Genomic DNA, 24142 nt, shown 5'->3' on the forward strand with positions numbered 1-24142 from the left:
CGCACTCAACATCGATCACGCTGATGGTAATTATTTCACTTGCAGGGGGACAGAGGCAGCACATTAAGCCACAGGGGGCACCGATACACGGGGTGGGGGAGGACATCTGGAAACACGGGACATCAGAGATGGGGAGGGAGCTGAGGATGACAAAGGCACATTAGAGCCCCTGGGGTTGCAAAGAAGGACACCGGAGACAGTTGGAGGGGGGAAAGGAGACAAAGGGGCACATCAGAGACAAAGGACGACCGCCTCCACAGGACACCTTCGGACTATAAGACGCACTGACTTTTCACCCACGCTTTTGAGGGAGAAAAAGTGCGTCTTATAGTCCGAAAAATACGGTATATATTGGAGAATGTACTGCAATTGGGGATGGTTCAATAAACGCTAAAGCACCGGTTCCACAAGGATACTACATTTGCATTTTTCTGTATGCAAATTTGTGTTATTGTATGACAATTTTTATGCGAATTTAAGCATGCGTCTAACATAATTGAAAACATTACATGAGAAACGGATGTGTGGTGTGATCTGTGACCTGCCCCAAGCCTGTCTGGATAGGAACAGACTACAAAAATGCATTCAATAGAAACTATTTCCATTGAAATCGCATTCGTTACAGTACTGGGTGCCCAGCTCCAAGACCGATGGGAGGCCCTAAGTATTGCCACTGCGTGAACCGGATAACGGAGCTCTGTTGTCAAATCCACGGCAGAGCGAGTGGGCTGCAGCGACGGGAGAGTGACACGATCGGTTGTAGCGTGTGGCACGGTAACTGAAATCTACGCCCGACAGGGATAACAGGTTCCTGATACACTTCCTGACACACTTGCCGGACAGAGGGTTTACCGGACGAGGCGTGGAGAGACCTGCCAGTCGCCGGTTTTGTGAGATATGCTGTTTTTATACATTATTTGGTACACAGAACTATTTTAGCAGGGCTTGTGAGCCATATTAAATAACACTTTTTTACGCTATGAGAAGTGGGGTTTAGGTTTATCCTTAGTGCTTGAATTAAAGTGATTTGTGATACGCTCAGTTGCAAGAAATAGTTTGGTGAGCAGGGGACTGACAGGGAGTGTGTGTGCCCCCCATTCCTGCATGTGGTGGAGTTAACCCCGACACAGTGTGTGTATAGAGCACAATGTGTACTGTTGGAAGTTACCCACTATGTATTGTACTTTGCTACCCTAGGGATATCTAAGGAGCAAGAAGATCATCTCTGCCATAAGCACAGCTGTGACGAGTGACTATTGAAATCAATAGGCTGCATCCAAATTGCGTGTGGGAGAATTTGCTTCACTATGAGTACTCAGTCCACTTCGGAAGTGGTGGCAGCACCGCAGTGGAAACTCACCCTTACAGGACCACTCCAGTGAAAAAAAGCATGCAATTCAAATCGGACAGAATCGACAGGTTTTGGGGGAGGGGGGTTGCTGGATTCTCAGGCAGGGGTCACACGTGTCAGCTTTTGTGCGCGGTTTCTGCACAGAAAAACTGATTTCTACTGAGAACTAGATGTTAATCAATGGGCTAGGTCGCATTGATTAACATCAGTTCAGCAAAAAAAAAAAAAAACTCTGACATCCTGTGCAATTTGTCAGTTTTCTCTATAAATTACATTAGCTGCTGCAAGGCGGGGGGGGGGGGGGGGGGGGGGCGGAGCGGTCACACTTGTCTTTCAGTTTTCTGAAAAGTGTAGAAAACTGAAAGACCAGTGCGACCCCTGCCTCGGTTTTCTTTGTTGTCAAAAGCATTTCCTGAATGTCAGTTTAACTGCCAAACTAGTAAGATACAGTGATGTGAAAAACTATTTGCCCCCTTCCTGATTTCTTATTCTTTTGCATGTTTGTCACACTTAAATGTTTCTGCTCATCAAAAACCATTAACTATTAGTCAAAGATCACATAAATGAACACAAAATGCAGTTTTAAATGATGGTTTTTATTAGTGAGAAGAAAAAAAAAAACTCCAAATCTACATGGCCCTGTGTGGAAAAGTGATTGCCCCCCTTGTTAAAAAATAACTGTGGTTTATCACACCTGAGTTCAATATCTGTAGTCACCCCCAGGCCTGATTACTGCCACACCTGTTTTAATCAAGAAATCACTTAAATAGGAGCTATCTGACACAGAGAAGTAGACCAAAAGCATCTCAAAAGCTAGACATCATGCCAAGAGCCAAAGAAATGCAAATGAGAACAAAAGTAATTGAGATCTATCAGTCTGGTAAAGGTTATAAAGCCATTTCTAAAGCTTTGGGACTCCAGCAAAACTACATTGAGAGCCATTATCCACAAATGGCAAAAAACATGAAACAGAGATGAACCTTCCCAGGAGTGGCTGGCCGACCAAAATTACCCCAAGAGCGCAGAGAAAACTCATCCGAGAGGCCACAAAAGACCCCAGGACAACATCTAAAGAACTGCAGGCCTCACTTGCCTCAATTAAGGTCAGTGTTCACGAATCCACCATAAGAAAGAGACTGGGCAAAAACGGCCTGCATGGCAGATATCCAAGGCGCAAACCACTTTTAAGCAAAAACATTAAGGATCGTCTCAATTTTGCTAAAAAAGATCTCAATGATTGCCAAGACTTTTGGGAAAATACCTTGTGGACCGACGAGACAAAAGTTGACCTTTTTGGAAGGTGCGTGTCCCGTTACATCTGGCGTAGAAGTAACACAGCATTTCAGCAAAAGAACATCATACCAACAGTAAAATATGGTGGTGGTAGTGTGATGGTCTGGGGTTGTTTTGCTGTTTCAGGACCTGGAAAGCTTGCTGTGATAGATGGAACCATGAATTCTACTGTCTACCAAAAAATCCTGAAGGAGAATGTCCGGCCATCTGTTCGTCAACTCAAGCTGAAGCGATCTAGGGTGCTGCAGCAGGACAATTACCCAAAACACACCAGCAAATCCACCTCTGAATGGCTGAAGAAAAACAAAAAGAAGACTTTGGAGAGGCCTAGTCAAAGTCCTGACCTGAATCCTATTGAGATGTTGTGGCATGAAATTAAAAAGGCGGTTCATGCTAGAAAACCATCAAATAAAGCTGAATTACAACAATTCTGCAAAGATGAGTGGGCCAAAATTCTTCCAGAGCGCTGTAAAAGACTCATTGCAAGTTATCGCAAACGCTTGATTGCAGTTATTTCTGCTAAGGGCGGCCCAACCAATTATTAGGTTCAGGGGGCAATTTCTTTTTCAGAGGGCCATGTAGGTTTTGAGGTTTTTTTTCTCACCAAATAATAAAAATCATTTAAAACTGCATTTTGTGTTCAATTATGTTATCTTTGACTAATAGTTAACGGTTTTTGATGAGGAGAGACATTTAAGTGTGACAAACATGCAAAAGAATAAGAAATCAGGAATGGGGCAAATAGTTTTTCACATCACTGTACCTGCCAGTCTTCCTACTCACTTGCACAATATTTTGGCAGTCAGACTTCACAATTGCCATTCAGGAAACTCTTTTGAAAGCAAATAAAAACCCTGAAAATGAGGAGATGGACTAGTCCACAACCAGTCAGAACTGTCAGATTACTTTTTTCGCTGGGGTGGTCCTTAAGGGCTCTTTCACATTAGGGCAGATTTTCTGCGTTTCAACACAAAGGGTAAAGTTTGCGTTACCCAAGGTGAAATGAAAGTCCATAGACTTTCATTTTAGCTTTCACATATAACGCAGCCTTTTTGTGCATTGCGTTACACTGCACCCAGGCGCAGTTTTTCAGCCAACGCTAGCTTTATGCGTTACAATGTTAGTCAATTATCAACTATGCGCGTTTTCAACTATGCGCGTTTTCAATCCGTTAACGCAGGCAATCAGTCCCAGAATGCAACAGAGGAACAATGTAGAAAGTTGAAAACTAAAAGAAAAAAAAAATTACCTGCGTTTTTCTATGTGCTGTAACGGATTGAAAACGGATTAAAAACGCACACTCACTGCAGTGCAACGCATATCAAAACGCATACAACAAAACGCATGCTTTGAGCGTTCTCCAACGCAAGCTCTGATGTGAAAGAGCCCTTAGGAGATCCTCACATCCATAGGGATTCTGGCTCCATGTATACAGCATTTGGAATAATCACTCCTATCATTATCTGTAGATAGGAGGGGAAAAAAAAAAAAAAAAAAAAAAAAAAAAAAAACCTTCCCACCATATAGCATGCCATGCGAAAACACCATAATAGCCACAGCTATGTTACTGTATTATGCTGGGATTACACGTTATGTTTTTCGCGTCCGATTCTGCACGCGATCTATTAGCCATTACATTTTCTGCTCGATTCTCTTATCTTCCACTCGTTTTTCTTATCTTTTTTCCCATTCACTTCTATGAGAAAAATCGGGCGGAAAAGAATCGAGCGGAACATCGGACAAGTCGGAATTTTATCATCGAAGGCATCTATCGGAATGATTCTTTGCAAAAAACGTAACATGTAATCCCAGCATAAGAGTTTAAACTGCATAGAGAGGACTTGAGTTATTTATTTTCTCTCCGAGAAAGTAGCTATATGCTTTACTCCAGCAACCAGATAAACAGCCTTTTCTATGACTTTGATCACATTTTACTGCAGAAAACTGTCAGAAAGGCCGAGTGCACACCAAAAACCTCTAGCAGATTCGCAAAACGCTAGAGGTTTTTGAAGCAGATTTTCAGAGCGATTCTAGGCATGTATAGAGAGGTTTTCTAAACATGCCTAGCGGTTTTTGCAGCGTTTTTCTGTAGCAGAGTTCAAATATTGTTACAGTAAAGCTGTTACTGAACAGCTTCTGTAACAAAAACACCGGGAAAACCGTTCTGATCTAGCATTTTTCAGAGCGGTTTTCCACTTTCCTATACTTCAACATTGAGGCAGAAACGCCTCAGAAATCGACAAAAAAAATGCTGCAGCCCCAGAGTTTGCGTTTGTGGAAAAAACTCCCCCGCTCTGGTGTGCACCATCCCATTCACTTTCATTAGCCAAGCTGTTTTCCCCCTGCAAGCATTTTAAAAAACACTTCAGAACCGCTCTGGTGTGCACCAGCCCAAAGCCATAAGGGTAGGTGTTATCCCTTGTGATAATGTATACAATATGATCATGCCAATGTATTTTACAGGGCTGTGGAGTCGGTCCAAAAATCCACCGACTCCGACTCCTCAGTTTAGGATTCCACCGACTCCGACTCCTCTAATTTGCATATTACAATTTTGTTGATTAAAAGTATGTAACATGAAATTCGTCTCTTAACTGCCAACGCTTAGGAATTTTACAAGACAACTGAAGTGAGAAGGATATGTAGACTACTATATTTATTCCCTTTAGACTAAAACTAGTCCTTGGTAAGAGTACTTGTAAAAGGTACAAACGGAACAAAGAACATCTATCAAGTGTGGGTGCATGTAAGAATGATGTGCAGGTACTCTGCAGGGGAATGAGGAGATTGTAAACAGACAACACCTTTGTGTTCAATGTGCACAGCATTCTCAGTGGATTCCCTGCAGCTCTGTGGGGAGTGCATATGTAGAGTATAGTACTACTGTGTAACAAAGTAAACCTGAGACAGATGAAATTAAAGTTTTATACATACCTGGGGCTTCCTCCAGCCGCCTTCAGGATAATCAGTCCCTCGTTGTCCTCCTCCACCACCTGGATCTTCTGCTATGAGTCCAGGTACTTGAGTCAGTCAAGCGTAGTGCGCATGAACACACTCCGCCGTGAGCGTACTACACCTGTGCAGCACTATTGCGCAGGTGCAGAATGTTCCTGGCTGTGGGAGCGGCATGCGGCCGGACAGCGCTGACTGGTTGAATTACCAGGACTCATAGCAGAAGATCCGGGTGGTGGAGGACAGTGAGGGACTGATTAGCCTGAAGGGGGCTGGAGGAAGCCCCAGGTATGTATAAAACTTTACTTTTCATCCGTCTCAGTTACCCTTTAGTTGTAGTCACCAAACCAAATTTTAATAACATATCAAATTATTTTATTTCATCAGCAAAGGGAGTGCATACATTTGCATAAATCAGCATCAATGCAGAATTATTTCCATCTCGTTGACCATCTCTATTAGTCACATAGCTACACATCAGGCTTTATTCTTACAGCATAGATGTTATTTAGTATATATAAGAGATTCCTGTGTACACATCATATATACAGTCACAATCAGATATGTATATCTGACCTTAAAAATAAGGGGACTGCTTTATTGAAGCAGCACAAGTAACTAATTTTGATTGGTTTATTTCATTTTTGTGGACTAAGCACAGCTATTACTGTATATATATATACATTATTTTTAATGAGTATTATCTGAGAAATAGAACATTTTATCATATTTTCTATTTTAATTACAGTTACAAATTCATTAGGAGTCGGAGTCGGAGTCGGTGCATTTTTTCCCGACTCCGACTCCAGGCACCCAAAATTGCCCGACTCCACAGCCCTGGTATTTTAGATTAATGTTAAATATGATCTCACTAGATCCCTATAATGAATAAACCCCAATGTCTGTAAAGCACAAAAAACCAAGGCCTATGCCTTAAACTTCATGATATATTTTTCTTAAAGGGATACTGTAGGGGGGTCGGGGGAAAATGAGTTGAACTTACCCAAGGCTTCTAATGGTCCCCCGCAGACATCCTGTGCCAGCGCAGCCACTCACCAATGCTCCGGCCCCGCCTCCGGTTCACTTCTGGAATTTCCGACTTTAAAGTCTGAAAACCTCTGCACCTGCGTTGCCGTGTCCTCGCTCCCGCTGACGTCACCAGGAGTGTACTGAGCAGGCACAGACCATACTGGACCTGCGCAGTACGCTCCTGGTGACATCAGCGGGAACGAGGACACAGCAACACAGACGCAGAGGTTTTCAGACTTTAAAGTCTGAAATTCCAGAAGTGAACCGGAGGCGGGGCCAGAGCATCGGTGAGTGGCTGCGCGGGCACAGGATGTCTTTGGGGGACCGTTAGAAGCCCCGGGTAAGTTCAACTCATTTTCCCCCGACCCCCCTACAGTATTCCTTTAAATTCTAAATTCTGCATCAATCTGCTTAATTATAAGTGTTAACAATTGGGGCTTCTTCCCGTGTTACCATTTGCCTATTTCATTTCATTAGCCACAATTTGCATATCTTTAGACTAGCCCTGCCCCTGTGTGGCTAGAGTCTAGTGTCTAGTATATTCACAGCTGCAATCAGTCTGCTTGTTAGCATCAATCTAGTCAGGGATATATTAGCAGATCATATAGTCAGCATGACCTTGGTCAGCAGTGTATACATTTAAGGGTATTAATTTTAAGGGTACTTTAGACAAACCGAATTATACCAGAATTGAGCCAGAAGGGAACAGAAGTGAACTAGCACAAAATTCTGGGCTGCTGATTTACTACACCCTGCATTGAAAGACCTTCAATACCATATTGAACATTCACCACCTAAACATACAGCCAGCTAAATTTAAGCACTGCACACCCGCTTACCAAACTGCTGATGGTTTCACCGTGCCTCACCAACCACACTACTGCTGATCTTCACTGGCTGCTGAACTCCCCACCAACTGATCCATCGCCGACCTCCAGACAAGCTACTTCATTACCATCCAGACACCCCATCTACCAATCACACACAGCTGGATTTTTTTTTTTTGCCATCATTGATGTTCTGCCAACTTCACTGCTGATCTCCTGTGGACTTCTCCTTACCAGATTGATTACTGATGCAACTTTGCTGAACCCCTTCAGCCACATCATTGGTGACATTTACCTCATTTTGGTCTAACTGCTGTCCCCCTGTCTATGCTTCCACTCTCCACACCCCATCCTACCTTATCCCATCAGTACAAAATGTTCCCTCCTGTTCACTCCCTTACCCCTCCACCATTTCCTAGCCATCTCCCTCCCCATCTCGCTCTCCCCCATCACCACATGCTCTACCTCCACCTCCTTCTACTCCTTGTCCCCCTTCTGTTTCCCCGCACCCTCTCCCCTTCTGCCCTTAGACTCCCTTTTGGCCCTCAACCCCCATGCACCTCCCTTCCCCCCCCCCCCCAAACTCTACCCACACACCCCCTTGGCATAACCTTATTCCGATCCATCCTACCCCTAGGCATTCGCTCCGTGTTTCCTGTGGCCTCTGGAATGCCAGGTCCACCCGCAATTAGCTGCTCTCTGGAAATCGCTACCTCCAGCCACCAGACTCGCCCCCACTTTTAATACCTTCACACAAGATCTCAAGACTCACCCTTTCATGCTCACATACCCCCCTACACCAGCACCATAATATGTTCTGTTAGACACCCTCTCAACAGATGCACCTATTGTCTCCACCCCCACCCTTTAGATTGTAAGCCTCTGGCAGGGCCATCTCCCTAAAGGGGCCCATACACTCAGCCGATTTTCTGGCTGACCGATCCCGATCGATCGCAAATCGGTTGGCCAATCGACCGATCGATGGCCGATTTCGATGGATTTCCATCGAACTGGCAGGGTGGAAAATTTAGGTCGATCTGATGAGATTGCTTATCAGTTTGCATTGGCCTTAATGGAAATCTGATGGCAAAAAAATGCCATCAGATCGAATTTCAATAGATTTCAAACTGAAATCTTTTGGAATTCTATCCTGGTAAAAAATGTTCTAAAAACGCATCAGATAGATCATCAGATGCATTTCTTATCTATCTGCTGCCAATCTGACGAGTGTATGGGCACCTTTAGTGTTTCCAGCTTGATTATGCAATTTTACTGACAATCACCCCTCTTGTGGACTAGAACAGTCTCTATTTTGACCTATGACACTGTATTATCAAATCATTTGCATGATCTTGTTTTGTTGTGAGTTTCCTGTATGTCCTACCTTGTATGTTAACCCTTTTATCTATTGTGCAGCGCTGCGTAATATGTTGGCGCTATATAAATACAATAAATAATAATAATAATAATATTTTTATACTATACATGAAAAGCATTTATAACATGGATCCTTTGAGAATCATGGTCATGAGCAAAAAGCTGAACTGGAGTTTTGCAATGGCTAATCAAATTTGGGAGCAAATTATTTCAAGCTGTTAAATTATTGAGGCTAGATTCACAGCGGGACTTTGTGTTTTGATGCAACGTTGAAGTCGCAACGCAAACTTACAACGCAACGCGCCAAAAAAAATTCTCAACGCATCGCTACCATCGCATAAAGTACATACAGTAGAGCATACAGGCAATAAAAAGTATGCTTCCAAGTCAGTGCTGCGCATGTGCTAACAGACTAACGCAGCGAATGTCCTGTATAATGCACTGCATGCAGTACTTTCTCTTAACATATTGCGTTATACAACAACGCAACGTGTGCACTGTGACCGGCGCATTGATTATTGCAGTGCGTTACTCTGCGTTAAACGTGTTTTTAACATCCCACTGTGAACTTGGCCTCAGTCCAAAATCTTACTAGCCCCATAAAAATGTAACGTGAACGTGAGACGAAAGAAGTCTTAGGTTCCATACTTACTTGGGGCTTCTTCCAGCCACTCCTGTCCCCTACTAGACAGCCCGGCACTCTGGCCAAGTCACGCTTCATCGCACATGCATGGCCTGGCACAAAACGCACCCAGCCACTGGAGCATTATGGGAGCACAGGAAATTTGGGCATGCTTTTGGAAACTTGGGTGCCACAGACTGCAATAGTAATTGCGGCCCAGTGAAAAATTTGGGCACCAAATATAGCCGAGATTAATTTTTTTTGTTTGTATATTTTTGCACCCTATCAATGATTAGAAGGCCTTATTTGCTAAAATAACTAATATACCCCCTCATGACATTAAAGAAGCTGAGTCCCTTAACCAGCTGAGCGGTCTGGACGAGCTCAGCTCGTCCAACACCGCCAGCGGCTGCCGCTCAGGCCCTGCTGGGCCGATTTTAATGAAATAAAAAGCAGCACACGCAGCCGGCACTTTGCCAGCCGCGTGTGCTGCCTGATCGCCGCCGCTCTGCGGCGATTCGCCGCGAGCAGCGGCGAAAGAGGGTCCCCCCAGCCGCCTGAGCCCAGCGTAGCCGGAACAAAAAGTTCCGGCCAGCGCTAAGGGCTGGATCGGAGGCGGCTGACGTCACGACGTCGGCTGACGTCGATGACGTCACTCCGCTCGTCGCTATGGCGACGATATAAGCAAAACAAGGAAGGCCGCTCATTGCGGCCTTCCTTGTTTATTCTGGGCGCCGGAGGCGATCGGAAGATCGCCTCCGGAGCGCCCTCTAGTGGGCTTTCATGCAGCCAACTTTCAGTTGGCTGCATGAAATAGTTTTTTTTTTATTTAAAAAAAACCCTCCCGCAGCCACCCTGGCGATTTAATCAGAACGCCAGGGTGGTTAAGGTGGCCACTAACTGTCCAATTTCTAGAGAAAAATCGTTCGAGTGATCAGAAATTCTGATCGGATGAAGAATCGTTCACTACACCATCAACTAACCAATCTTTGCTTCCTATCTATCACGACCACCAAGAAAATCCAAATTTTCATTCGACGAAAATTCATTCGGGCGACATTTTTTTCACTCATTCATAATCGATTGTGTCCACCAATGGAGATTATTTACAACCAATCCGATCAGAATTTCTGATCGCTCGAATGATTTTTCACTAGAAATTGGACCGTTAGTGGCCAGCTTAAGGAAACCATGTATTAACTGTCACTTTGGAGTCACGTTCATTCATTCCCAGGCAGTTAAATTTGCTCTGGGAACTCCAATCCCCGACCTGTAAGTAATAGTGTGAAAACCTATTGCTTGAAACCGATGGTGGACTAGATTATCTGCTCCTGAATGTGCTTGCCGCTGCTTGTTGTCGGTATCCTCATTTTCCATGCCCGCTACTCTTAATGGACAACTGTAGGGAGTCTGCCATGGTTTATTTTATTTTTGTGCAATACCATTTGCCTGGCTGTAATGCGGATTCTCTGTCTAATACTTTTAGCCATAAACCCTGAACAAGCATGCAGCAGATCAGGCGTTTCCGACATTAATGTCGGAACTGACAAGATTAGCTGCGCTCTTGTTTCTGCTATTATTCAGATACTACTGCATCCAAATAGATCAGCAGGGCTGCCAGGCAACTGGTAATGCGTAACGCAGTAGGATTAGCCATACTATGCCAGGGACAAAAAAAAAAAAACAATAATACATACATGTATTATGTAAGTAGAAAAAAAAAACTAATTTATAATATATATATATATATATATATATATATATATATATATATATATATATATATATATATATATATATATATATATATATATATATATATTAGTTTTTTTTTTTCTACTTACATAATACATGTATGTATTATTGTTTTATATATATATATATATATATATATATATATATATATATATATATATATATATATATATAAAAAACAATAATACATACATGTATTATGTAAGTAGAAAAAAAAAAACTATTATATATATATATATATATATATATATATATATATATATATATATATATATATATATTATAAATTAGTTTTTTTTTCTACTTACATAATACATGTATGTATTATTGTTTTTTATATATATATATATATATATATATATATATATATATATATATATATATATATATATATATATATATATATATATATATATATATATATATATATATATATATATATATATATATATATATATATATATATATATATATATATATATATATATACACACACACACACACACACACACACACACACACACACACACACATGTATTGTACTGTCCACGTTTTGATTTCAGTGAATTGTATATAGTAAATGAAGAGAATTCTGATCCTGATGGGAACCATGTCTTTTGCCCACAGTTTGAGGCTAATTTCTGGGCTTAACTTTTTTATTCTCTTTTCTCCTCCAATTGCTGAGTCACCTCAGCCTTGCTTGTAAACATAAGTGAGCAGAGAATCATGTTTCAGATAGGCAGGGAAATAAAGGGAAGAGGAGGAATATATTATAGATAAAAAGAACCCCCAGCATGCAACTATTTGGCACTGACTATTAAAGGGCCAGTGCTCCTAAAGTATGTGATAACTTCAAACCATAAAGGCAGAAAAAGTTTTGAATGCAGGATTAGCATCTTTACCACTTAATACACTCAGACCAGTTGCTGTTGAAATTTGATTTTTATGGGGACAATCCCACTTTAAGGGGGGGGGATAAATATAGCAGCCTCTATATACCTCTCGCTACAGTTGTCCTTTAACCTCCTTAGCGGTAACCCCGTGTGTGACACGGGGTAAGCCGCTGGAGGGTGCCGCTCAGGCCCTGCTGGGCCGATTTACATTTTTTTTTTTTGCTGGACGCAGCTAGCACTTTGCTAGCTGTGCCAGCACACCGATCGCCACCGCCCCGCGCCCGATCGCCGCTATCCGTTGCGGTGCGCCCCCCCCCAGACCCCGTGCGCTGCCTGGCCAATCAGTGCCAGGCAGCGCCAAGAGGTGGATCGGGACTCCCAATGACGTCCCGATGTTGGTGACATCATCCCGCCCCGTCGCCATGGCGACGGGGGAAGCCCTCCAGGAAATCCTGTTCTTTGAACGGGATTTCCTGATCGGAGATCGCCTAAGGCGATCGAAGCGGGCGGGGGGATGCCGCTGAGCAGCGGCTATCATGTAGCGAGCCCTGGGCTCGCTACATGATTAAAAAAAAAAAAAAAAAAACTGCTGCGCTGCCTCCTGGCGGAATTTTTCATACCGCCAGGAGGGTTAACTCTGCAAGTACCCAAAAGTTCCTTCATTTTTATTTTTATTTGTTAGAGGGATTTTCTGTCTCTTTTAGCCCCTTATCCACACCCCTAATGATGTTGGTCATCATGAGCTTTCTGCTTATTCTACAATATGAGCTTCTTTGGAGTACAGTGCCAACACAAGCAGGCTGCTAACTGCCCATAATAGAGTGTGGCCAGCCACACGATGCTGCTCGGGTCCTTGACTGGGTGAGGAGGGAGGGCACATGAAAGCTCCTGCACAGAGATTCACACTGTCTGATTCACACAGAATGTTACAGGAGGGGAGGGACACCCAGACAGGGGATGGCACTTCCGTGTGACTCATTTCCACCAGAATACTCATCACCAGAAAACTCATCAGGCTTGGGAAATATCATTGATGAGGAAATCTGTACACCATGTGCTGCTACTCATTCAGTGCTGGGCATCCAGCGGAGCCCCCCGGTGCAGCCCCGCTCCGTCACACGTGGGGGAAGGTAGGGAGGGGGGGGTCTGGCAGCCGGTGGGTACGGAGCCCATCACTTTCCCACCACCATAAACATAACAAAGGAGTCACACCATCTCCAGCATATGCCGTCATATGGGTACCGCTAAGCATGGGTGACAGGGAACCCCAGAGGCAGACACGGGTGACAGAGACCCCCACAGGTGACAGGGACTCTCATGGGTGACACAGACTTCCACTGGCAATAGGCGCACTTTACAAAGAGTCCTGATTTACGTGGCACCCGCATGCAACAGCTCTGTATCCTTTCCTCCGGGCCAATTAATAGGGAGCCCAGGCACAATTCAGCCATCAATGAGGAGCATGGATCACACTGCACTAACTGATCACACTGCACTAACTGATCACACTGCACTAACTGATCACACTGCACTAACTGCTTTGATAGACACATCACTAGTGACATTAGACGCACAACTTGATAAAGCGGTGGGCACAGCGGGGAGTCCTGGCACTGCGATCCCAGCACCCCTCACTCTATCTCTGGGGGGGAATCTGCGCACAGCCGCGTGAAGGGGGCACCCCGAATCTCGTACCGTAGTGAGAAGAGGTCTCATTTGCTCCCCGGCACGATCCTCGTCCATGGCTGTCCTCCGGCGTGCGATCAGCAGATGGACAGACGTACACGTGTGTGCCCCACTCAGCAGCGCCGATCACCGCGGTCACACCATCGGCTCCACTCACACACAATCCCCGGCTACAGAAGCTTCTTTATCGGAAAGAGAACTGTGTCGTTGGGTTACTCCGCCCCTCTTCCTCCCTGCAGACCCGCCTCCATCTCCTCTTCTCAGCTGCACTCTTTCTTTTTGCATGGCCTCTTCTATCTCTTCTATTGGCTGCTGGGTCCTCCCTCTTCCCTCTCACTGTCTCCTGCCTGCTGCTGCTGCTGCCTCCCTCCCCCCTCTGTGCTTTGTGCATTATCCCTGGAGGTAACCTGCACACATTGCACACTCCCTGCGAATCTGCGATGGCAAAGGGATTGTTTCCAAGTATTTTACCAATGTGCAGTGATGGCAAAGCGTAAATGTCTCATTGCTAAGCAGTAACTGACACTAGTCAGTTAATAAGAAATGCTAAGGTGTTTAACAATCAAAATAATTTGTAGTTCACTACAGCTTTCCTTCTGCAGGCCTGTTTTTTTTTTTAAATTTGTCAAGGACCAAAGTTGGCTTTTTCAGATTCTTCCTAGCCCAATTGCTATGTAAGGGTACTATTTGTGACACAACTATAATTATGTTTAAGTCAATCATCACACCTTCTTTAAGTGAACCTGAAGTAAGTAAAATTATTTAAAATAAACACTTGCAAATTAATATTACCGTACATACTTACCTCATCCTCAGTTCCTCTCAGAAGCGCACCATTTTATACTTACAACGATTGCTTACAGTTCTGCCAAGATTTTGTCAGAATTGAAATATGTCAGTCGCTGTCAGTTATATATCAGTTGCTGTCAGCTATAACTGAAAGGACAACTGATGAGCAAGGTAATGTCCATGTTTCCTTATGGCTCAAGTGGGCGATATTAAAGTTTAACAGTGTGCTAACCATGAAGCTGTTAAAGGGTAGTGGCCATATACAAAATGACTGAGAATTTCTTTGATCACAGTGGACAAACAGGACTCAGGAGAGGAGAATGAGATTGATGAGTAGACTACACAGGAGGTTATTAGATTGCATCGGATGCACTGTGAAAGTTGCCTAGGTTTTACATTACAGTGTGTCCGTTACGTCACACCTCAACGCCCCACTGTGAACGGGACCTACACTAACTTAAAGAGAAACTCCGACCAAGAATTTAACTTTACCCCAATCAGTAGCTGATACCCCCTTTTACATAAGAAATCTATTCCTTTTCACAAACAGACCATCAGAGGGTGCTGTATGACTGATATTGTGGTGAAACCCCTCCCACAAGAAACTCTGAGGACCGTGGTACTCCTGGCAGTTTCCGGTTTGGGAACCTTGTTGCATTGTGGGAAATAGCTGTTTACAGCTGTTTCCAACTGCCAAAAAAGCATGCAGCAGCTACATTACCCGCCAACAGTAAAAATGTCACCATGTAATAAATGTCAGAATGTAAATCAGGGATTTAAAAGATTTTACAATGGGCAAACACTGACTAAATCATTTATACATAATTATTGTAAAAAATGAAGCACTTTTTTTATTATATTATTTTCACTGGAGTTCCTCTTTAAAGAGAACTCGGGGCGTGCGCTTTTTACAGGGACTGTCGCTAGCCGGGCGCTTTCTACAGGGGGAACAGGAGACCCTGGGGGGGGGGGACTAAAGGCAGCAATAGTGAGACCCAGGGGCATGTCATTATGCACAGGACATGCCTCTGTGGTCTCTTAAGATTTCAAATACCCGCCTCAGGTTCTCTTTAACCCTCACATTATGTCTCCCCCACCTACTCCTAACACTAGCCTAGTAGCCTTCCCCCATAGCTACTTAATTACATGTATTAGGAGTCGGTGCATTTTTTCCCGACTGTGACTCCAGGTACCCAAAAATTGCCCAGACTCCGACTCCACAGCCCTGGAGAGTTAAGCATCTGAAGTGGTACTAGTAGTTGATCGGTTACTAGGAAGGGAACAATTAGAGGAGTCGATCATCTATTTTGTAGATGGTCGGCTACAAATAGCGGTCATTCGGGCAGCATGGGTGAGTGGTAAGTAGGAGGGGGTTAGTGCTAGGGATGGGGTGGTGGTTAGTGTCAAGCACGGGGTGGAGGTTAATGCATCAGGAAGGGAGGTTATTATAAAGCACTAGAAGGGGGTGGAGGGGTTAGTGTGAGAATGGGTAATGGGGAAGCCTATGGTAAAATATCGGTAATGTAAATACTGATATTTTTACTATCAGCACCATCCAGTGCCCAACTCACGTGGTGGCACCACAACATGTACTCATACTGTAGGTCTGATGCAGGTGTGAGAATGTTTCTGAAAGGGTACAGTGACAGACTAAAATCTCTAAATACATGTAACAGAATGGTTTTTTTTTTAGGAATAATGCATTCATGACTGGCCGCAATAATGCAGCCATCCAGCCAAGCACGCTCCCCTGTCTCGCTTCCCGTGGCTGGGAGTGTTCAGCACCTGCACAGTGGTACTGTGCAGAAGCAGAATGCTCCTAGCAAAGGGAGCGCAACGGGCGGGCATGCGTGGCCAGGCCACGCATGTGCAGTTCGCCCGACTGGCTGCAGAGAACGGGCTGCTACCAGGAGATCTAGGAAGCTTTGGACTGCTTCGAGGGAGCGATCTGCGTGTAGGGGGCTGGAGGAAGTCCCCAGTATGTATAAAACTTGAAACCTATAAAATCTTTCCCCTCGTCTCAGCTTCACTTTAAAGGAGCTATCATGCTAAATGAAGAAAATAAGGATACACACTACAGTAGATGAAAAACTGGTTTGTTTTCCATTCAAACAAATCATTTTCTTACATTGTACATCATCCCTCCACAGGGAGGATTTTCATTGGTCCACTACTCAGTGACCCAATGAAAATCCTCCCTGGTGAGAACAATTCCCATTGGTCTATTGCAACCAATGGGAGCCTGAGATGCTTCTGGTGGCGCTCTAGAATCAGTATACCGGCATTTCCAGTATGTAACGGCTCAAATGGATGGCAGAAGGTGAGTATCTTGTGAAATCCACACAACGGGCAGACTAGTGAGCACAGACATCGGCTAGCATTAATTCAGTTGGCCTCTGTTGCCATCCGTCGTCTCCGCTTGATCCCAAAAAAATCGCGTGGAACCCATTGCTTTCGTTCCATTTGTCAGAGCGCACAGAACAGATCCATTAAAAACAGACTGATGTCTGTGAGCGGATCCTATAGTTTAACACAGGATCTGTTTACATCCGATCTGGTTTGTTGTGCTCTGCTAAGCAGAACAATTTTTATGCCAGCGTGAAAGTAGCCTCAGTGCGCTTTCACACCGGGATGCTGCGGTGCGTCAAAATGACGCACTGCTACCGCAGCCTAATGCAACCCTATGGGGAAGTTCACACTTCCCGCGTTGTGGTACGCTTCGCCAGAAGTCCCTAATCTAACACTAGCGCAGAACTACGTTACCATGCGCAATCTGTGTTGGCCAGGAAGTCATGTTAGTCCATGGCAACATGTGGTTTTTATTACAAGTATTGTAAAAGTATTTTTACAATACGCTTCCGTGCACCTCTGCATACCCCAAAGCAGGATTTGACCGCAATTTTACATCACTTCCTGCTTGGCTGGTGGCCAGACAGAGCACCTGTAAAACCTTGCCGCATATGGCGGCGGAACGCCGAGATCCACCCTGAGGCTCAAGCCTCTGGTTCTAGGTGAAGCTCTGATGTCAGTGGAGTGCATGGCGCTCCTTTTTTATTGGCCAAGCGAAGGACGCGTCCTCAATACGCGCTCCGCCGCTGTAAACATTAGCAGCATGCGTACCAGCGTGTCAGCTGACTTTCTGACACGCCGCAGACTGATTGGTTGTTTTGGATTCTGTTACTTGTTGATTGGTTAGTACTAATATAAAAGAAAGGTAAGCGCCCTCAGTCTTCGCCGGTGATAGTCTATGCTGGGCTTGTAGCTGAGATTGCGCTCACACCAAGTGCCTTGTCTTGCTGCAGATCCTGTCTGTCTCTTGACCGAGCTTCTTGCAGATCTGATACCTTGTTGCCAACCCAGCTTGTACCTGACCTTGCATCTATTGTATTCCCTGTTGCAACTTGCCAAACCTCGTATTGTTTAAGGACCTTGCATGAACGCTGCCTGCCCTGATCCCGGCCTATCTGATCTTGCATCTGTATTGGGATTACTTTCGTTTGGATTGTCTCAGCCCATAGGCCTCAGGTGACTATTCAATATACTGTATCTGCATTTCCTGGCTGTGTTTGGTGAATGCTATATGCCAGGTTGTATGCTACATGTACCTGCAGGGTTGTGTAGTTTTGTTTGTTAGGCAGGAGAGTACGCAGGTGTTAGGGCTGGGTTATAGGTCAGTCATATAAGCATACAGTCTGACCTATAGCAATTAGCCATACAAGCCTGACAGCACCATGTTTAGCACCCAGGGTGTCTCAATAGCACATTAAAATGTATGCCAACAATGTGTTTCTTTATTTAAAGCGTACCAGAGATAAAAAAAAAAAACTTTTATACATACCTGGGGCTTCCTCCTTTTTTGATCTCTGGTTTCCTTTAAAAAAAAATTCAATTTTACCTTTTATTTTTACATTTAAAGTTTAGCAGAGGTTTTATTAGCCTACTTCAGCTGGCCTGCCCAACTGCAGAGGTTTCAGGCAGCTAAGGACTAATGTAATTGTTTTATTGTACACATTATCAAGAAGTAAACAATACCTTTCACCAACAGAGGGAGGTGGGTAATTAGGACAACTGCTTCAAACAGATTATCCAGAGGGAAGGTGTGAAGATAGCATCTGTGACTTCTGTAAAGGAGGAGGGCTAGAAGGGGATCGGGGAACATGGCAGGTCCTATAGCTATTAGAAATCAGGAGAAATTCCAGCGGGGAAAAGGGTGCTTAGTTCCCTTTAAACAAGTCACTAACAACAAAATGACTGAAGTAAACAATGTTTATTGGGAACACTACAGACGATGCGTTTTATGGGCTAGATCTCACTCCCTCAGGTCAAAGTGAGTGTCTGAATCCTAGGATCACCTGTGTTCCAAGTGGAGATGGACCAGTTTTCTCCACAAGCACGTGGTTGCGGTTGTTGGAACTCATACTTTTGAGTATTGTTCTGAACCTTAAATTGTCACATTGGTCTGACATCTTACCCTATATAAGAATCCTGGTGCCCTTTCTGTCTTTTGTTTCATTTCTGGAAGGTACATCACCTGTTGCTATAGAGGAGGTAGGAGGGATGACACGTGGCACAGGGTGGAGCAGCTTCTGATGGGCAGGGTGAGAAGAACAACAATGTGCTTGGGGGTCAGGTAAATGTTACTAGGGGGCTCCTGTACACATGCTAGATCCTAGTCTTTCCCTAATGGCTGCTTTGGCTGAGTTTAATCCAGCATATGTTTTTAGCTTTACCCAGACTCAGTAAATAACCAAAAAATATATACGATATGGGTTAACCCATTTCATTAATCAACATTCATCTTTTCATTCTTCTGGCAGGATAAAAGTACAATCTGATTGGTAGTTAAGGGTTACTGTAGTTTGTCTAATATGAGTGATTCTTGAACAACCTTATTACCGCACATACACCCAATGTCATGAGCACACCTTGCCATAGACATCAATACCACAGTTATTGACATTTATGCCTTTCAGCTACATAATTATCTGTATGCATCATTTACAGTATCTGTATATGTTAATGATGGGAAATGATGATCATCACTGCTCTACAAGATTATTATTATTTCAGTAAACAGAAAATCACTTAATTCAGTTTGTGTAAGTTTGAGTCACTGTTGCAGAAATATACCCAGCATGTTAGCTTTCTATTTACTATGCTGTCCAGAGAATTCAGCAGAGTAGTAATGATAATAATTAAGATGAGGCAGCACATCCAAGTGCAAATAGCACATTAGGCCACTATAATCAGTATCATGCTAGAGAAACATGTAAGCCTCTTACGCTCATACAAGTACTTGAGTGCTGTAAAGACGTGTCAATAGCCTAGAGGCTGACAACGCTTCTGTTGTTATGGGAGGAGGGAGGTGGAACAATGAGCGGCTTTTGGCAAGTCAAGCATCGGTGTCACTAAAGATCCAGCATGCCAGATATTTAGGCAATATCGGGGGGCTCTTGTAGACATGCTAGATTCTGAACCGAGATGGTCTTTAATGGACGCCTCAGTTGAGTTTAAACCCGTGTGTGTAGCTTTTAGGTTCCCACAAACCCTGGTTGTTGCCAAGACAGGACAAAACCGTGTCCATAGGGTATCCTCAGGATGTCACTTGCTCTCCAAAACAGAAAATGTCTATTGAGTAAAAACAGTACGAATATACACATCTCTTTGAATTCAAATTACTGAACATTTGGGCTGGAGGTGGCTGAAATGTATACTATATATAAAAACCTTTTATCTATGACATTTGATTTAGGGGCTTTAACATTTTCATGCAATCTCACGCACTCCACCATGCGCAGTACAGAGCAGCCATCTTCAGTAGGACTCGGGCTCTTGAAGATTATCGCAGCCTTCCACAGCAGCAGTAGTGAGCAGGTCAGAGATTGCTAACGGAGGATCCAGCTCTGGAACATGGGCAACGTAGTAGGAGCGGGAAGGCTCTTTAAATAATTTTACTTGGTTCAAGTTCACTTTAAAGGAACTTTAAAGGAAGACTATCAAACCAAGTGTTCTAAAATGTACAAATAATGTCTATGTAGCTGTATAAACATTTTCCTACTTTTCATGTTAAATATCAGAGGCAAAAGTCTTAATTCATTGTGTGTAGGATTTAGCTCTATAAGAACAAATCATTCTCAAAAGGGGTCTGTTTTAATGAACAGCCAGTGTTGTTTTTTTGCATATAAGACTACAAAGTATTTTTCTCTGAAAGCTAGAAAACAAGTATGAAAAGCTGTGGTATCACAGACAATTACAAATGTTCATAACACGCTACATTTCCTTTGCTCTCTTCGGACACTTCAGTCAGAGACCTAGGGACACAGGCAGCTCAGCTTTCTCTCTCTCTCTCTCACACACACACACACACACACACACACACACACACACACACACACACACACACACACACACACACACACACACACACGGTTAACAGATGCACTGTGAGGAAATTGCCCCTCCCCTCATGGCTCACTCTGCAGTCAGATTAGAGCAGACTGCCGTCAGTTTAGAGTGAAAGGAATTTGATACAGTAAACAAAAGAGATAAGCAAATGAAATGTATACATCATTATTTACCAGCACTTCAGGAACTCTCTGAAGAAGAACTCTATCTGTAGTGATGCTCAGATACCCTCAATCATGAATTCGAGTAAATCCGGCCATGGCAGAATCGAAATCCAGATAGGCCGTGTTCGTGATTCGGATTTGAATCGGACCCCCGAATTCGACTCGGATTTTAGCCCGTGATTACATGTAGAATCCGTGATCACGGCCATGATCACGGATTTTACTTTAAGGTTAATAGCAAAACCCCATACATGCTACAATCACCAAAATTGATCAGTGGCTACAACTTAAAAAAATTCAAAAAGAACTTAGTTTTTGAGAAAATTGATTTAAAGTTTCAAATGAAAGAAGTATTCATGATTTAAAACTGCCAAAAAACACAGACTTTAGCGGTTAATAGCAAAGCCCCTTTACATGATAGAAACACCAAATTTGCTGGATATGTTAAGAAGAGCAGTGGGAAAAAGAGGAAAAAAATGCTCAAAAAGACCTTATAGTTTTTGAGAAAATCGATTTTAAAGTTTCAAAGGAAGTTTCAAAGGAAAAAAGTATACATTTAAATGTGGTAAATACATTAAACGTCATTTACCGCATTTAAATGTATACTATTTTCCTTTAAAACTTTAAGATTGATTTTCTCAAAACTATAAGGTCTTTTTGAAAAAAATCTCTTTGGTCCCACTGTTCAACGTAACATATCCTGCAAATTAGGCGTTTATAGCATGTAAGGGGGCTTTGCTATTAGCCGTTAAAGTCGCCGTGTTTTCAGGTAATCCATGATCACGAGCCAGATTTAGACCACGATCACTAGTGCATTCGGAACTGAATCGAGAGGGGATCACAAATTCGGAATCCGATATCGTGATCAGGAAAAACAGCTTGTGATCACTGGTTACCCTTGATCACGAGGCCATGGAGAGCAACACTGTCTATTTGTCGCATGAAAGGATTTGTAGCTGTTTTAAAGAGTACCTTAATTGAAGTATACCTTATGGTTAATTTAATCATCATTGTACCTTAACATAGGATCGTTACCCGTTCGCTGGGAAATAAACCTTATGCTTAACCCACCCTCCTCCCACCACCCCCACATTGGCAAAACCGCAATGGCAAACTAAAGGTTGAAACTTACATTAAATTAGCTATACGTTGTCTTTAGGAGAGGGATGGGACAGCTCAGGCAGCTTAAAGGAAAATACAGAGACGCATTGCTTAAGCTTATCCTCTTACCTGTGGCAGTTACTGTAATTCCTTTTTGTAATATCTTTTCCCTGCTTATAATCTGCTTTAATATATTGCTGAAAAAGACCTTTTAGTTCTGTATGTCATGGCATGAGTTTAAGTGAGCTTTAGGAAAATGTTTCACATCATGCAAAGTTGGCTTTTGGTGGTCTCTTCCAGAGAGAGCACAGCAATTCTGTTGTCTTTAAAGAGAACCCGAGGCGGGGTTCTGTGAATAAAATGCCCATACAGAGGCTGGGTCTGTCTATAGAGCCCAGCCTCCGTTGCTATATAGATCGCCCCTAAGCCCCCCTGCGCTCTGTAATCCCCCCATAAAACACAGTCGCGCTGCTAACACTTAGCTTGTCGGAGTGCGCTGTGTTTACCTCTCCTCTGTCAGTCTCGCCGCTCCCTGCCTCCTGCATCGCTCCGGTCCCCGCCCACGTCCCTTCCCTCGCCGCTGATTGGAGGGAAGGGACGCGGGTGGGAGCAGAGCAATGCAGGAGGCGGGGGAGCAGCCGGGACTGAAAGAGGAGAGGTAAACACAGCCGCACAGCGCGGCTGTGAGTTATGGGGTATTGCATCTTGTGGCCAAAAAGTAATACTACAACTGAAAGTAAAAAAAATAAAAATTAACACACATTTACATTATAAATCTATTGTTTACCTCCCACCCTCCCAAAACTACCCAAATAAAATGTTTACTATAAAAAAAAAACATTACAATAAAAAAAAACATGTAAATATTTACCTAAGGGTCTAAACTTTTTAAATATCAATGTAAAGATTAAATATTTCTATTTTTTTTATTTTAAACTTGTAAATAGTGATAGATGCAAAATGGAAAAAATGCACCTTTATTTCCAAATAAAATATTGTCGCCATACATTGTGATAGGGACATAATTTTAACGGTGTAATAACCGGGACATATGGGCAAATTCAATACGTGAGTTTTAATTATGCAGGCATGTATTATTTTAAAACTATAATGGCTGAAAACTGAGAAATAATGAATTTTTCCATTTTTTTCTTATTCTTCCTGTTAAAATGCATTTACAGTAAAGTGGCTCTTAGCAAAATGTACCCCCCAAAGAAAGCCTAATTGGTGGCGGAAAAAAACAAGATATAGATCAGTTCATTGTGATAAGAAGTGATAAAGTTATAGGCTAATGAATGGGAGGTGAACATTTCTCACGTGAAAACGACGGAACGCGAATGGGTTAAGAACGAACCTACAGTCTCTATCTCGTTTGTTAACCGGGGACTACCTGTATTCATCATTTGCAGGTACGTCATGTATTTACTCTAAATAATTTTACTCAGTTCAGGTTCACTTTAAGGACACCAATTTTTTTGAAATAATGTAATGCGAGGTATACATGGTGCAAGTTCTTGTCAGATTGACAGGTCAAATTGATCATTAACGATTTTGTGCAGTACTGATCTGAAAATCGATCCTGTTATCAATCAGGAGCAGATCAGACATGTTGAAAATAATTGATTTGACACATCAATCTGACGGGAAATTGGTTTGTGTGTCCTTAGCATTGCAAATGTAATTCCAATTTAATGCCCAGTCCAATTATGCTTTATACCAGGGGTTCTCAAACTCAGTGCCGCGGCACCCTGGTGCGCCTTTAGCACCTGCCAGGGGTGCCTCGGTGTTCATCCCCATCCTTTGGGAGGTGCTGCTGAATAAGGTTCATAACAGCATTTCAGTAGTTATTTTTGCCGAGGGGTGCCTTGAAAAAAAATTCAGAGCCATCAAGGGCGCCC

The 24142-nt window shown here is 43.2% G+C and overlaps 1 protein-coding gene across 13 annotated transcripts in view; it reads right to left on the bottom strand.

The window, feature by feature from the left end:
- SLC4A7 (solute carrier family 4 member 7) overlaps positions 1–13996 on the bottom strand; it is a 242784-nt gene extending 228788 nt beyond the window's left edge. For all 13 annotated transcript variants that reach the window (XM_068236202.1, XM_068236201.1, XM_068236199.1 and 10 more), the window contains exon 1: positions 13795–13996. In XM_068236202.1, the coding sequence (XP_068092303.1) occupies positions 13795–13842 (48 nt within the window). In that variant the 5' untranslated portion in view covers positions 13843–13996. The remainder of the gene's footprint in view (positions 1–13794) is intronic.
- Positions 13997–24142: the final 10146 nt, after the last annotated feature.

The sequence above is a fragment of the Hyperolius riggenbachi genome, chromosome 5 (assembly GCF_040937935.1).
Source record: "Hyperolius riggenbachi isolate aHypRig1 chromosome 5, aHypRig1.pri, whole genome shotgun sequence".
Lineage (NCBI taxonomy): Eukaryota > Metazoa > Chordata > Amphibia > Anura > Hyperoliidae > Hyperolius > Hyperolius riggenbachi.